General features: G+C 57.1%; 1 protein-coding gene across 9 annotated transcripts in view; it reads right to left on the bottom strand.

Annotated features, from left to right (window-relative positions):
• Window positions 1-103: 103 nt before the first annotated feature.
• The window catches only part of ZFR2 (zinc finger RNA binding protein 2), a 71308-nt gene continuing 55899 nt past the window's right edge, over window positions 104-15512 (bottom strand). For 5 of the 9 annotated variants that reach the window (XM_055250419.2, XM_055250416.2, XM_063620705.1 and 2 more), the window contains 7 exons: window positions 14704-14875; window positions 12169-12307; window positions 9617-9714; window positions 9097-9192; window positions 6929-7040; window positions 5304-5401; window positions 3201-4275 (listed from right to left, as the gene is read on the bottom strand). In XM_055250419.2, coding sequence (XP_055106394.1) covers window positions 4099-4275; window positions 5304-5401; window positions 6929-7040; window positions 9097-9192; window positions 9617-9714; window positions 12169-12307; window positions 14704-14875 — 892 coding nt within the window. In that variant the 3' untranslated portion in view covers window positions 3201-4098. Of the gene's footprint in view, window positions 125-3200; window positions 4276-5303; window positions 5402-6928; window positions 7041-9096; window positions 9193-9616; window positions 9715-12168; window positions 12308-14703; window positions 14876-15512 lie in introns of those variants that run through there. The other 4 variants (XR_010116526.1, XM_055250418.2, XM_063620703.1 and 1 more) reach the window with 4 other exon arrangements.

The following is a 15512-nucleotide window of genomic DNA, read 5'->3' on the forward strand; positions in this document are numbered from 1 at the left end:
TGCACCTGGCTGACAAATGGTGTTCTCTTCACCACCAGAAAGAGACACGTCTTTTGGTGTCAGAGCGTGGCTCCAAGCACTGAGGTTGACTCCGTTGCTCGCATCCACCTGGCCTGCCAGAGATCTGGGAATACAGTGGTGATCCAGTTGGTGGTGACAGGCTTCCTGACAGGCAGAGAGTTCACATTCTCAAGGGGAAGACAGATAACCAAATTGTTTCAGACATGCATGGTTTAAAGGCAAGGAATAGGCCAGGCGCGGTGGCTCATGCCTGTAATCCCAGCACTTTGGGAGGCTGAGGCGGGCAGATCACCTGAGGTCAGGAGTTTGAGACCAGCCTGGCCAACATGGTGAAACCCCGTCTCTACTAAAAATACAAAAAGTTAGCTGGGCGTGGTGATGCAGGTCTGTAGTCCCAGCTACTCGGGTGGCTGAGGTGGGAGAATCGCTGGAACCCAGGAGGCAAGGTTGCAGTGAGCTGAGATCGAGCTGCTGCACTCCAGCCTGGGAGACGGAGTGAGACCCTGTCTCAAAAAAAAAAAAAAGTGGAACTGGAATTGACAAGGTATCCTCATGGATTGGTCGGGAGCACAGAGGAATCCAGGAGGGCTCCCTGGTTGTGGTGGCTGTCATCTTGGGCCCTGGGCAAATGGCGGTGCTGCTGCCGTGATGCTGACGGAGAGAGGGGCTGTGTGTGGACGCAGTGTGTAGGAAGGGAGGTGAAGTTCCCAAGAAATTTGGAATAGAGTGGAAAACAGGAAAGAGGGTGTGAGGTGGAGGAGGACGGTGGCCTAGAGGCAGACTGCCCTCCAGGGAGGCTTAACCAGCAATTCCTGTTGCTGACAGATAAACCCTGCTAGAAGTGGACCCCTTGGTGGCTTCCCACCCCCCTCCTTTGGCCTGGGCCTGAAACAGCGGTCCCTCCACACCCAGCCCCTGCCACTCCTGTCCCGCCGCCCCCACCCTGCATCTGCCTCCTCCCCACTCTGCTCCCCGACTGCCCCGCCAAACACTGCCAGGGAAGCCCTATGGGATGGAAGCTGTCATGAAACTCTTCCACTGTGACCAGGTCTCAGCATCTGAACACCCTCCGCCCGCCTTCTGAGGGTTTGGGAACTTGGCGGGGGAAGCACTCTGTGGGCACAGGCATCTCTCCCAAACTCAGCATAGTTGCCTCCTCCTCCAGGAAGCCCTCGGGGAGCCTCCAGAGCATCTCACTGTGTGTCTCTAGGATGGGGCCAGGGGAACCCTCATCTCACTGTGTGTCTCTAGGATGAGGCAGAGAGCTGGGTTATGGGAGGCGTTGAGATGAGTGATTCTTAGCCGGTGTGTCTGTGTTCCCAGGGGACCCTTGTGAGGGGACAGCCTGAGGATGCTCACGCCTTGGGGAGCAGCCACTGAGCAGTGCCAGCCCCTTGGGCCCCTCCCAGTCCACATTTGGGCTGCAGGGTTTCTGGGAGACCCCCCCCCGGGACCCTGAGAAGGAGGTGAAGAGCCCAGCATTTGGGGTCACCTGCACCCTGTGGGAAGGATGGCACAGCTCACATAAAAGACAAATTATTTCCTTTATTCCCCCCGCCTCCCAGTTTCCAGGTAGCTCTACAAAGACATTCAGACAGAGCCACACACAGGCTGTCCTTCAAACACAGAGAAACAAAACTGAGCCAGTGGCTGGAGATCACATCTGCCCAAAGGTGGACTTTTCTCATTCAATGCCATTGGGCAGCTGGCCAAAGAAAAAAAACTGACAAAGCGGAAGGTTTGAACAGGTTGGCGTGGGGGCTCAAAAGGGGGTGCCCCCACATCCATCAGTGCCAGGAGGCACCTGCCCACCACGGCCAGCATCCGCAGGATGGCAGCACCTCCCGGGTCCCCCAGGCACAGGTCCCGGGCCCTGCTCCCACACGGGGGGATCTGGGGACCCCCTTCCTCAGGGCCAGCCAAGGCCTACATCAGGGAGGGAGGGAGGAAGGATGAAAGCTAAAATCCAGGCCTCAGTGACACATGGCAGAGTGGGTTTTCTCTGTGAAAGGCACTCAGTGGTACAGGGCTCGGTGAGGGGATGGGGGTGCCTCTGGGCTCCAGGTCTGACTGTCGGGCACAGCTGTTCCCAGGGGAGGCCCAGCCAGGATCCTCATCGCCCATCAGCTGTGTCCACCTGGCTCTGTGGCCTTCCCCACAGGGGACGAGCCTGGCTCAGGCCCTGCTGATGTCCTGGCTGTGGAGATGGGTGGGGGGTCTGTTTGGAGCAGGCTGGGCTGGGGGCGTGGGGATGCCGGCTGGGAGCTCCCCTGGGCTTGTCCCGCACACGTTGTGGGGCCCCAGAACAGGGCCTACCCACATGATTTCAAACCCATGCCGCAGAGGCATCCAAAGAAAGTTTTTGTTTGTTTGTTTGAGACAGGGTCTTGCTCTGTAACCCAGGCTGGAGTTCAGTAGCGCAGTCTCGGCTCACTGCAGCCTCAACCTCCTGGGCTCAAGGGATTCTCCTGCCTCAGCCTCCCGAGTAGCTGGGACTACAGGCTTGGGCCACCACATCTGGCTAATTTTTTGTAGAGATGGGATGTCACCATATTGCCCAGACTGATCTCAAACTCCTCGGCTCAAGTGATCCACCAAGCTTGGTCTCCCAAAGTGCTGGGATTATAGGTGTGAGCCACCACGCCCAGCCCAAAGGAAGTTTTTTTTTTTTTTTTTTGAGACGGAGTCTCGCTCTGTCGCCCAGGCTGGAGTGCAGTGGTGTGATCTCGGCTCACTGCAAGCTCCGCCTCCCGGGTTCACGCCATTCTCCTGCCTCAGCCTCCCGAGTAGCTGGGACTACAGGCACCCGCCACCACGCCCGGCTAATTTTTGGTATTTTTATTTTTTTATTTTTTTTTTTTTTTTTTTTTTTTTTTTTTTTTTTTTTTTTTTTTTTTTGAGACGGAGTCTTGCTGTGTCACCCAGGCTGGAGTGCAGTGGCGCGATCTCGGCTCACTGCAAGCTCCGCCTCCCGGGTTCAGGCCATTCTCCTGCCTCAGCCTCCCGAGGAGCTGGGACTACAGGCGCCCGCCAACACGCCCGGCTAATTTTTTGTATTTTTAGTAGAGACAGGGTTTCACCGTGTTAGCCAGGATGGTCTCGATCTCCTGACCTCGTGATCCGCCCGCCTCGGCCTCCCAAAGTGCTGGGATTACAGGCTTGAGCCACCGCGCCCGGCCTAATTTTTGGTATTTTTAGTAGAGACGGGGTTTCACCGTGGTCTCGATCTCCTGACCTCGTGATCCGCCCGCCTCGGCCTCCCAAAGTGCTGGGATTACAAGCATGAGCCACCGCGCCCGGCCAAGGAAGTATTTTAAAACCCCTTCCTGCACCACAAGGTGAGTTTAGAGCCAGCAAGACGCCCCCGAGTTTGGAATCGGCTTGCTATACTGCTGGCCTCCCTGGCTGTGGGGGATGGGGCCCTCGAGGAGGGGGTGCCACTCCCAGGGCTGGATGGTGTCATTTCTCTAACAGTTTAAGCACAAATGTTAAAAAAAAAAATTCTTTTAAGTGACAAGGTCTTCTGTTGCCCAAGCTGGAGTGCCATGGTGCAATCACAGCTCACTGCCCTCCTGGCCACAAGGCTCCAGACTCAGCCTCTCAAGTGGCTGGGAATACAGGTGCACGCCACCACGCCAAGCTAATTGTTGTGTTTTTTTACTAGAGACAGGGTTTCACCATGTTGGCGAGGCCGGTCTCGAACTCCTCACCTCAGGTGATCTGCCCACCTCGGCCTCTCAAAGTGCTGGGATTACAGGCGTGAATCACCGCACCTGGCCACCAACCACGCCAAGCTTATTTTTGAAAATATTTTGGAGAGATGGCGGTCTCACTCTGTTGTCTAGACTGGCCTTGAACTCTCAGGCTCAAGCAACTCAGCCTCCCAAAGTGCTGGGATTAAAGGCATGAGCCACGGCGCCCGGCCTGAAGCGCAGGTGTTTTAAAAGAAACCTACAGAGCATTACTCAAAAGGAAATGACCGTTGTCCAACGTCGGGGATGAAGCAGCCATTGGTCAGCGCACACACGTCCAGGAGTGCAAGGATGTGAAGGCCTGCAGGTGGGGGAGGCAGGCGGCTCACATGAGCCCCTCTCCGCCCCGCCAGCCCCGCTTCTTCTCCCCTGCGCCCTCCTCTGCCTCGCCAGGTCCTCGCTGCCTCTTCCGGAAGCGGGCTCCCAGCCGGTGTCTGGGCGGCAGGAGATCCATGCCCAGGACCTTGTGGGTCTGCCAGAAGGCCACCATTCGCAGGGCGTGCTGCGGGGCACACACAGCCTGTGAGGATCCCCGCCCGCCCTGCTCCCTGAGTGCTGGGGACACAGAGGGGCTGGGGTCTGTGGCCACCAGCAGATGGGCCAGGCCTATCCTGTGTCCCTCGAGATACACCCCCCTCCGCTGCTTTCTTTTTTGAGACAGAGTCTCACTCTGTCGCCCAGGCTGGAGTGCAGTGGCGCAATCTCAGCTCATTGCAACCTCCACCTCCCGGGTTCAAGTGATTCTCCTGCCTCAGCCTCCCAAGTAGCTGAGATTACAGGCGTGTGCCACCATGCCCAGCTAATTTTGTATTTTTAGTAGAGATGGGGTTTCACCATGTTGGCCAGGCTGGTCTTGTGATCCGCCCGCCTCGGCATCCCAAAGTGCTGGGATTACAGGCGTGAGCCACCTGGCCTGGCCAACACTGCTTCTTATGACTGCGGAGCTTGGGTCACCGCAGGGCCTGAGGAATTTTCGCTTGGTGCCGGCTAACCACAAGGACTGTCCCAGGAGGCCCCCCACTCCACTGACCACCAGCTCTTTCCGCCTCACTGGAGGGACCCCACATCCTGCACTGCAAGCCATTCCACTGATCCCATTCAAGGCAAAATTCAGAAACGTCAGACCCGATGCGGTTTGGTTTTTGTGCTGCTAGGAGATTTTTCTTATAAACAAATTTGCAAACAAGGTAACCACAGGTGAGGGCTGCGCAGGCCGAGCTGTCGGCCACGGCTGGGCTTCTAAGACCATGGTCAGCGGTGTGGGGGAGGACAGTCCCTGCCAGTGAGACCTGAGGTCTGGGCGTCGTTATGGTGGTGGCCTTGGCTCTGAGCTGCTGGCCCCACGCCACCACGCCAGGCTGGCCCTGTCCCCGTGCGCGGTCCTGCCACCCACAGGCCGCCCTCCTGTTTCTGTACATCTCAGTGGGAGGGAGAGAAGGGGGAACTCGGGCCATTTCGGGTAACACTGCACAGCTGCAAGCCGGAGCTGGGGCCTGGGTGTCACCCCTGCCGTGGACTTGGCCCTCCTACCTGGGCACTGGCGGTCACGTCTTCCCGCTCTTGGAGGGTCATGGGCTCGAGGGCGTCTGTCTGGTCTCTCTCGCAGGGATCCTGGAGCCCGGGCCCGTCTTTGTGACGGGGAGTGGGAACAGCAAAGAAGGCGAGAATGCCCTCGTGAAAGACGGTGACAGGGCTGTCCCTCGACACCGTGGGGCATCAGGGGCCCGTGCATGGGGCTATACTTGCAGCTGCGGCACCTCTGACCCTCACGCCTCTCTCAGCAGGATCAGGGTCTCACCCGGACTCATGGGGGAGTCCTCTCGGCCCCTCAAAGCCGGTTGGGCTGCCAGCACCTCCTGGGTTTTGTGTGTGTGTGCATGCCTGTGTGCACCCATGCATATGCACATGTATGCTGATGTGTGTGTCCATGTGTGCCCATGTGCACGTGCATGTCCATGTGTGCACGTGTGTGCCCATGGGTGTATGTGCATGTGTGCCTGTGTGTGCATGTGTGCCCGTGTGCACTTATGTCTGTGTGTGCTCGTGCATGCACCCATGTCTGTGTGTCCATGCGTGCACTGTGTGCCCGTGTGTGTGTGCATGTGTGCCTGTCTGTGCATGCATGTCCATGTGTGTGCCCGTGTGCACTCATGTCAGTGTGTTGCCCGTGCATGTGTATGCATGTGTGTCTGTGTGCAAGCATATCCGTGTGCCTGCATGTGCACTCATGTCCATGTGTGCCCGTGTGTATGCATGCATGTGCCTGTGTGCGTGCATGTCTGTGTGTGCCTGTGTGTGCACTCATGCCTGTGTATATGCCCATGTGTGCATACATGTCTGTGTGTCCATGCATGCACTCATGTCTGTGTGTGCCCGTGCGTGTGTGTGCTGGTGTGCCCGTATGTGCAAGTACATCCATGTATGTGCCTGTATGTGCACTCATGTCCTTGTGTGCCCATGCATGTGCGTGCATGTGTGCCCATGTGCCTGTGTGCAAGTACATCCGTGTGTGCTTGTATGTGCACTCATGTCCATGTGTGTGCCTGTGCATGTGCGTGCTTACACGTGTGCTTTACATAATGGCTCAGGCAATGGGCCCAAAGCTTTATGCTCCCTTTTCACTTGGTATCATCCTATGTCACTAAAAATGACTCAAAACACCCTTTTCCGTATCTGACCGCCACCCTCTCACACGAGTGTGTCCTGGCACGTTCTCTTCCCTCTGCTGGTGTAGAATGCACTTTGCTGGGCAGCTCTGCACCCCCTGTCATCTGAGCTCCTGGCTGTTCCCTCTGGATAATCTTTGGAGGACAGGCACCAGGGTGGATTTGTACCAGAGTGGCTCTGTGCCGGGGTGGCTCTGTGCCGCTGCCGGTGGGCGTGGCCACCAGAGAACATAACTGTTGTCTCCTGGGTGGGGGCTGAGCCCTCCCTTCGGGGACCTGCATGTCTGCCCTGCGTGCAGGGTGGTGTCCTCCACGGCCGCAGCCCTGTCTGCCTTCCTGCTGGGAGCGTGTGTGTGTTGTAGGCCGCTCTCCTGCCTGGGCTGGACACTCCCTCTGTGTCTGTGACCCCAGCTCTCTGTACCATGGCCATGGGACCTGGTCTCTGCGATTTGCTGCCCACCTCCTGGGCCCTCCGGCCCAGCGACTGACCTGTCAAGAGCGTCCCTGTGGCCACGCACTCCAGGACTCGCCTGATCGCGTCCCCAGGGCCCAGGGGCCCAGCCGCACTGCTCACAGCCTTCTCCACCAGCAGCTCCATGGCCTGGCGGGGACAGAAGAGTGGTTGCTGTTTTTGGGGGCGCGGCAGCCCCTGCCTGCCCGGGAGGTCCTGGGGTCCCTGGGACAGGGGGCCCCCCTCAGCTCTTTCTCTTAACTCCCGCCACCCACTGAACTTCCGCCAAGGAGGGCGGCCCGTGGCAGGGCTCTGCCACCTCCTGGCACTGCCGTGGGCTGGTTTCTTTCTTTTCTTTTCTGAGAGCAGAGTCTCGCTCTATTGCCCAGGCTGGAGTGCAGTGGCACGATCTCAGCTCACTGCAACCTCCGCTTCCCGGGTTCAAGCGATTCTTCTGCCTCAGCCTCCCATACTGGCTGGTTTCTTCACCCCTCTGAGCCTCAGTTTCCCTGGCTGGTCCACGGTAACATCACATGCCAGTGTCATGTGCACCGTCTGCCACGTGGGGCCCACCTCAGCTGAGGGGAAGGAGCCACCCTATCCCACCGCGTCCCCGTGTGGCCAGTTCCCGAGGGCACAAGGGGACAGGGGCAATGCTGGCCTCCCACAGCACTGTGTGGGTGCCTCTACAGTCACAGCAGGAAAACAGGTCTCAGGGAACACAGGCTTTCTCCATGTCAGGACAGCCGCACGCCGGTCACCCAGCATGGAGGCTGCTGTGACCTCCTCCCAGGAGTGGAAAGGACGTTTCCCCTAAACAATGGGTGTGAAAGGCCCAGCGTGGTGGCTCACGCCTGTAATCCCAGCACTTTGGGAGGCTGAGGCAGGCAGATCACTTGAGGTCAGGAGTTCAAGACCATCCTGGCCAACATGGCGAAACCCCATCTCCACTAAAAATACAAAAATTAGCCAGGCGTGGTGGTGCGTGCCTGTAATCCCAGCTACTCGGGAGGCTGAGGCAAGAGAATCGCTTGAACCCAGGAGGCAGAAGTTGCAGTGAGCTAAGATCGCACCATTGTACTCCAGCCTGGGCAACAAGAGGGAGACTCTGTCTCAAAAAAATGATTAAAAAAATAAAAGTAGGCTGGGTGCAGTGGCTCACGCTTGTAATCTCAGCACTTTGGGAGGCCGAGGTGGGCGGATCATGAGGTCAGGAGATCGAGACCACGGTGAAACCCCGTCTCTACTAAAAATACAAAAAAACATTAGCTGGGCATGGTGGCGGGCGCCTGTAGTCCCAGCTACTCGGAGAGGCTGAGGCAGGAGAATGGCGTGACCCAGGAGGCGGAGCTTGCAGTGAGCCGAGATCGCGCCACTGCACTCCAGCCTGGGCGACAGAGCGAGACTCCATCTCAAAAAAATACATAAATAAATAAAAGTAAAAAAGAGAATCTCTACCAAACAAAACAAAACAAAACTAACAAACGCCTCTGTACCATGCTGCATTCTGGACACTGGGCAGTGGGTGAGTGTGGATGAGGCACACAGGCCCAGTGGGAGGGACCACAGGCAAGACACCACTCCAGCGCGGGATGCGGGACACCACGCCAGCATGAGATGGGGACGCCCGCAGGGCGGAGGGAGGCCGGGTGTGGCTGGCTGGCTTGCGGCTGGTGGAGAAGGTGTGGGGACTGGGTGGGTTCCCGGGGTCTCCGTGGGGAGCACGGGCATGGGGCCTGCTCTGTGAACCTTGTGGTGGGCGGAGGTTCTGTTTCTTCTCTTCCCTCCCCTTTCTACCAGGGTGGGCTGGGGGGTGGTGGTAGAGCCACAGGGGGTCTCCCATCCAGAGCAGGCGGGTCTGGGCTGGGTCACCCAGAGGCCGGTGTGCAGCCAGGATGGGGAGTCCGGCGTCCACCCCTCTGCCTGGGCCCCTGTGCCCTGGTGCCACGAAGTCGGGCAGACACCTCACATTTCTCTGGCCAGTGCCCCATTTGCATGTGAGGTTCTGGGTTTTGAATAATGGCAGTCAGTCAAATGAGGCTGTCCCCCGCAAGGGACGTCAGGGACTCCCACGCCCTCTCTCGAGTACCAGGTCTCCCGCCGGCTCCTTCGCGGGGAAGGGTTTGTCTCTCAGCCTGGGCCTGTCAGGGCCATGGAGGCCCTTAGGGGTCCCAGTGGAGGGCCGGGCCACCAGGCACTGCCTTACCCAGGCTGGCAGGGCCCCCCAGGTGGGCACGCGCCGGCAGAGGTCCCTCAGGACCCTGATGACGATCACGCATGGCTGCAGGCCGCTGGCTCGAGCCTTCGGGGGAGAAGCACATGGTTAGCTTTCAGGGGCTCACGTGGCCACACGGCAAGGCGCCGGGCTGTGTCGTGAGCGTGAACCCCAGGGAGGATAATAGGGAGCCCGGCCGGCCTCGAAGGTGGCGGGTGGAAACAGTCCACTTCCACAGGGGCCCGGTGCCACCAGGCTGTTGAGTGGCCACGAGACAGCAGCGTCCCCACCCCCAGGGCAGCACCCACTCCTTCCACATTTCCCGACCCCATCAGCCAGGAGCCAGCGTTGGTTGTCAAGTCAGCGCTCGGCCAGGAAGCTGATGGCAGGCGTCCCAGTCTGCGCTGGGAGCCCACGGGGCTGAGGCGGCCGCGCCGGGTTGGGCTGGTGCCTCTGAGCTACGTTCCTCAGAGTCAACCCTCTCCCCCTGCTCCACCCCTGCCCCCCTGACCTGAAACCACCTGGCATGACGGAGGGCGGCCAGGGACTCCAGGCACTTCTTGGGGCTCAGGACGTCACCTGCGTCAGCCTGAGGCTCCTCCACACCTTCTAGAAGGAAAACCTCGAGGTGTGCGGGGAAGGCGCCTCGTCCCGCTCTGCTGCCGATGGGGTGAGGGGCTCAGTTTGGGCCCCTCAACCCCCCCCCTTTTTTTTTTTTGAGACACACTTTCACTCTGTCGCCCAGGCTGGAGTGCAGTGGCATCATCTTGGCTCACTGCAACCTCTGTCTCCCGGGTTCAAGTGATTCTCCTGCCTCAGCCTTCCAAGTAGCTGGGATTACAGGTGCCCACCATCACATCTGGCTAATTTTTGTATTTTTAGTAGAAACAGGGTTTCACCATGTTGGCCAGGCTGGTCTTGAACTCTTGACCTCAGGTGATCCTCCCACCTCAGCCTCCCAAAGTGCTGGGATTACAGGCGTGAGCCACCGTGCCCGGTGGGGATTTTATTTTTTATGTATTTAGAGACAGGGTCTCGCTCTGTGGCCCAGGCTGGAGTGCAGTGGGGCGACTGGAGCTCACTGCAACCTCGAACGCCTGGGCTCACGTGATCCTCCTGCCTCAGCCTCCTGAGTAGCTGGGACAGCAGGCGTGCACCACCACGCCCAGCTAATATTTATTTATTTATTTGTTTGTTTGTGTTGAGATGGCGTCCAGCTCCGTCGCCCAGGCTGGAGTGCAGTGGCGCAATCTTGGCTCACTGCAACCTCCGCTTCTCGGGTTCAAGTGATTTTCCTGCCTCAACCTCCTGAGTAGCTGGGATTACAGGTGTGCACCACCACGCCCAGCTAATTTTTATATTTTTAGTAGAGACAGTGTTTCACCGTGTTGGCCAGGCTGATCTTGAACCCCTCACCTCAGGTGACCTGCCGGCCTTGGCCCCCCAAAGTGCTGGGATTACAGGCATGAGCCACCGCGCCTGGCCAAATGTTTTTTTGTTTTTTTTAGAAATGGGGTCTCACTACATTGCCCAGGCTGGTCTCGAATTTCTGGGCTCGAGCAATCCTCCCACTTCAACCTCCAAAAGTGCTGGGATTAGAGAGGTGGGCTGCTGTGCCCGACCTAGAAAGGGAGTTTTAGAAGCTCATCTCCCCACCACGCTGGGCCTGGGGAGGGGAAGCGGGGGCAGGAAAAGGCCGACAGGAAGTGCAGTTTCCTGGGGGGCGGCTCACGGGGCTCTTCTGTCGCTCATCTGTCCTCACAGAAGGATTTCCGCTCACTTAATCACCCACCCAAGCCAGGAAAGAGCCACTGTCTAGTGGCCGACAACCCTTAACCAGCCCCCACCACTGCACCACTCCCCAGCCTCCCCGGCATTTGTGTCAGAGCCTTCAGCCAGCGCCGAAAGCCACTCTCTTCCCCACACTGTACTTGGTTTTTAGGTGACTCTTTGTGAGGACCGATCGTGACTTTCCATTTAATGATTCAAAGGCTCTTATTAAAAAAAAACAAAAAACCTTAAGCTTTAAAAAACAAATTGGGCCAGGCATGGTGGCTCATGACTGTAATCCCAGCACTTTGGGAGGCCGAGGTGGGCAGATCACCTGAGGTCAGGAGTTCGAGACCAACCCGGCCAACCTGGTGAAACCCTGTCTCTACTAAAAATACAAAAAAATTAACCGGGTGTAGTGGCGCACACCTGTAGTCCCAGCTACTCGGAGGCTGAGGCAGGAGAATCGCTTGAACCCAGGCGGCGGAAGTTGCAGTGAGCCGAGATCACGCCATTGCACACCAGCCTGAGCAACAGAGCGAGACTCTGTCTCAAAAAACAAACAAACAAAAAATACCAAATCGATTGGAAGAGAAACATCAGTAGGTCATGGCCCTCAGTTATGCCCAAAAAAGATTACGAACGGGGTGAAAGATGATAGGAGTTTGGAAAACTGCCCTAGAGACTGTTCTGGAAGATTCCACAGCTGGCTGAGACTTCGGGAGCACAGACGTGCAGTGTGTTACTGATGCCTGCCTCCGCTGTGGCTGGTGGCCAAGACCCTCACTGCCCCCAGCCTAGCCCAGCCTCTCACCCACCCTCCCAGGCCTGGCAGGTCTGGCTTTAAGCCCCCTGATTCCCTACGTTTCTAATCAGTGGCACTGGGACCGTGGTGACCGATGGACAGAGTCAAACTGAGCTTCTGCCGTGACCCGGGGGAAATGGCTCAAACCTGTCCATTGCCACTGGGGCTGGCGTCACCAGGGCCTGAGAAGCAGGTGCCAGCCCTGGGTCAGGACAAGGGAAGTGACATGGTGTCATTTGCCCGAGCACAGCTGCTGCAGCCAAGCTCTGAGGCCATCTGACGCTATCACCAACTCGCTTCCTCTGCTGCCCAGAGACCCAGCTCTTGTGTGACCCATGGAATCCTCGGGGGGACAGCAGTGCTGGAGTGTGGCTGCTGCAGCATTTCCTGCTCAGGGCAGAGGCGGACGCTGCCCCAGGCCTGGGTGTGGGGAGCGTCCTGGGAAAGCATTCGGGGGACAGTGGTTGGAAGGAAGGGCTGGGCTGCACCTGGGTCTGTGGAGGGGTCCTCCCGCATCAGGGGTGAGGTGACGGATATGGTGACCTGCATCCTGGGCTCCTCGCAGGAGGAGATGACAATGTTGGCTTCAGGGTCGGAGGAGACCTCATACTCATCCTCGGTCACCATCTAGGAGGGGTAAATACAACATAAGGCCACCTTACTGCAGCCCAGATTCATGTGTAAATCAGCCAGCACGTGGTTGGTGTGTGTAAGTTAATCTTGTCAGGCCTCCCACACTTGCTGCCTGGGTGCCAGGCCCTGTGCCCCATGTCTGGAACCTCCAAGTGACCAAGACACAGCCACAGCCCTCCAGGAGTGCACACATATAGAGGTATGTACAGACAACAGATCCTGTGATACAAGGAGCCTCCATATGTAAAGAACACCTGTAATTCAATAACAAGAAGACCAGCAATCCAATAAAAAACTGGTGAGTGAAATAACACATACCTGGCAGAAAAAGAAACACAAATGGCCCTTTTTACACAATGACACACATTACCCCATAGTCAGGGAGGAGGAAATTAAAACCATAATGAGATGCCACCATTTCCTGTGAGAAGGACATAGCTCAAGAGGTCTGTGTCGCAGTCTGGTCTTCCTGTCCATGGTCATCACCCTCCATGCGGCCTGTGCTCACACCTGAGCCTGGCCTCCCACCTGAAACGCACCTCTCTCCCCAGCCTCCATCCCTTCCCTTCTCAGGGCCTCCCTGATGCAAGGCAGTCCCCAGGGGGCTCCGTTGACATTACTGGGGTGGATGTTGCCAGTTTCCCCACAGCCTTAGCCATTCTCATGGGGCTCAGTTATTGTCTTTGCCACCGGGCTGCAAGTTTTCCAGAAAGCAGGGGCTGTATCTGTCATGTCGTACGTGTGCAGGAAATGTGAGATGCAATCACTGAAGTCAGAGCATGTCACTCCCCTGCTCAAAACCCTCCAGCCTCCCCACTTCCCTGAGAATGCAATCCTACCTCCTAGTATGGCCTTCAGGCCTGGCTTGATCCAGGTGCCCCCTTATTCCCCCATGCCCACCCCTCCTTGCTCTGGGCCTCCTGCTTTTCAGCCTCTGCAGGTGCTGGTCCTTCTATGGGGAACAATGTCTCCCTGACCAGGCACTGCCCATCCACTGGGCACCCAGTGCCCACTGGAAAAGTCAAAAGAGTAAGGCTGAGTTTTCCCAGGGATGGTGACAGATGCTCAGGAAGAAGGAACGATTCTGGGGACCGATTTTTCATTTTTCTTTTTCTTTCTTTTTTTTTTTTTTTTAAGACAGAGTCTTACTCTGTGGCCCAGGCTGGAGTGCAGTGGCGCTATCACCGCTCACTGCAACCTCTGCCTCCAGGGCTCAAATGGTGCCCCTGCCTCAGCCTCCTGAGTAGCCGGGATTACAGGCGCCCACTACCATGCCCGGCTACTTTTTGTATTTTTAGTAGAGACGGGGGTTTCACTATGATGGCCAGGCTGGTCTCGAACTCCTGACCTCAGGTGATCCACCCGCCTTGGCCGCCCAAAGTGTTGGGATTACAGGCGTGAGCCACCACGCCCGGCCCTATTTTTCTTTTTAAACCTAAGATGATCAATGGAAATTCTTCAATGTGAAAAGAGTATATGAAAATTCTCTAGAGGAAGAAAATGCAGTTGACATCTCACAGCCCTAGAATTGAAATTGGGTTTTTGCTTTTCTTACAGATTCCTAGTCTTCATCGCTGCGAATGTTTTCTGTGCAGCTTTCATCATCATTTACTTTTTGAATTTCTTTTGAGACTGAGTTTTGCTCTGTTGCCCAGGCTGGGGTGCAGTAGTGAATCACAGCTCACTGCAGCCTCGAACTCTTGGGCTCAAGGGATTCTCCCCCTTCAGCTCCCTGAGTAGCTGGGACCACCGGCACATGCCGCCATGCTCAGCTAATTTTTAAGTTTTTTGCAGATACAGGTGCTCACTATGTTGCCCAGGCTGGTCTCAAACTCCTGGACTCAAGTGATCCTCCTGCCTCAGCCTCTCAAAGTGCTGGGATTTCAGGCATGAGCCACCATGCCTGGCTGACAAACTGGTTGGTTTCTAACAGCGAAACTTCTTCTTGTATCTTTTTTTTTTTTTTTTTAGACCCAGTCTCGCTCTGTTGCTCTGTTGCCCAGGCTGGAGTGCAGCAGTGCAATCTCAGCTCAGTGCAACCTCTGCCTCCGGGGTTCAAGTGATTCTCCCACTTCAGCCTCCCTCCCACATAGCTGGTATTACAGGCACATGTCACCAGGCCTGGCTAATTTCTGTATTTTTAGTAGAGACAGTGTTTCACCACGTTGGCCAGGCTGGTTTCAAACTCCTGACCTCAAGCGATCCACCTGCCTCAGCCTCCCTAAGTGCTGGGATTACGGACGTGAGCCACTGCACCTGGCTTAATGCTTCTTGTATCTTAAAGTTGTGTAGTAACAAATGTCCCCTGCCATCTAGGAGCTCAAGGGGCTGCGGGGAGAGGGCTGGCAGCCAGATGCCAGAAGCAGCGATGAGCGGGGCCCTGACCTTACCTGGAGCTGCCGGGGCAGCTGCTGGACAATCCTCCGCAGCAGGCTGTGCGTGGGCTTCTCGGAGCAGAGCAGGGCGAGGCGCACGTTCCTGTCCCCACGCAGGAGGAGGCCTTTCGCCAGGATGCCTACCCGCATGACGCCTTTCAGGACCCGAGTCTGCGGGGCAACGCTGCTGTGGGGACAAAGCCACAGACGTGAGCCATCAGCAGAGAGACGCGGGGCACCCCGGCTGCCTCGCTCCTGAGCTACAGGGACCCTGCAAGTTGCAGAGCCTCTCTGTGCCTCGGCATCCTCATCCATGAAATGGGACCAGGCCACTCTGTCCGAGGCGCTTGCGGGATGAAATGAGACACTATGAGATCGATCTTGGAGGTGCTGCCACCGGGCATGCCTCGGAGTAGCCGGGACGAGTGGCCAAACCCACATTTTCCTTCCTCGTGAGCAAACGCTAAGCCCCAGGCCCGCCCCGCGAGGTCTGATGGCTCCAGCGTTCACAGACTCTGTCACCCTGTTGTTTCGGCTCCACGTGGGTTCCAGAGAGGACAGAAAGCAAGGCTGCTTTCTGCCCTTGCTTCACGGGGGTTAAGAAAATTCACAAACCTAGGCCGGGCATGGTGGCTCATGCCTGTAATCCCAGCACTTTGGGAGGCTGAGGTGGGCAGATCACTTGAGATCAGGAGTTTGAGACCAGCCTGACCAACATGGCGAAAACTCACCTCTACTAAAAATATAAGAATTAGCCGGGCATGGTGGCGGGTGCCTGTAATCTCAGCTACTCAGGAGGCTGAGGCAGGAGAATCGCTTGAACC

The sequence above is a fragment of the Symphalangus syndactylus genome, chromosome 17 (genome assembly GCF_028878055.3).
Source record: "Symphalangus syndactylus isolate Jambi chromosome 17, NHGRI_mSymSyn1-v2.1_pri, whole genome shotgun sequence".
Lineage (NCBI taxonomy): Eukaryota > Metazoa > Chordata > Mammalia > Primates > Hylobatidae > Symphalangus > Symphalangus syndactylus.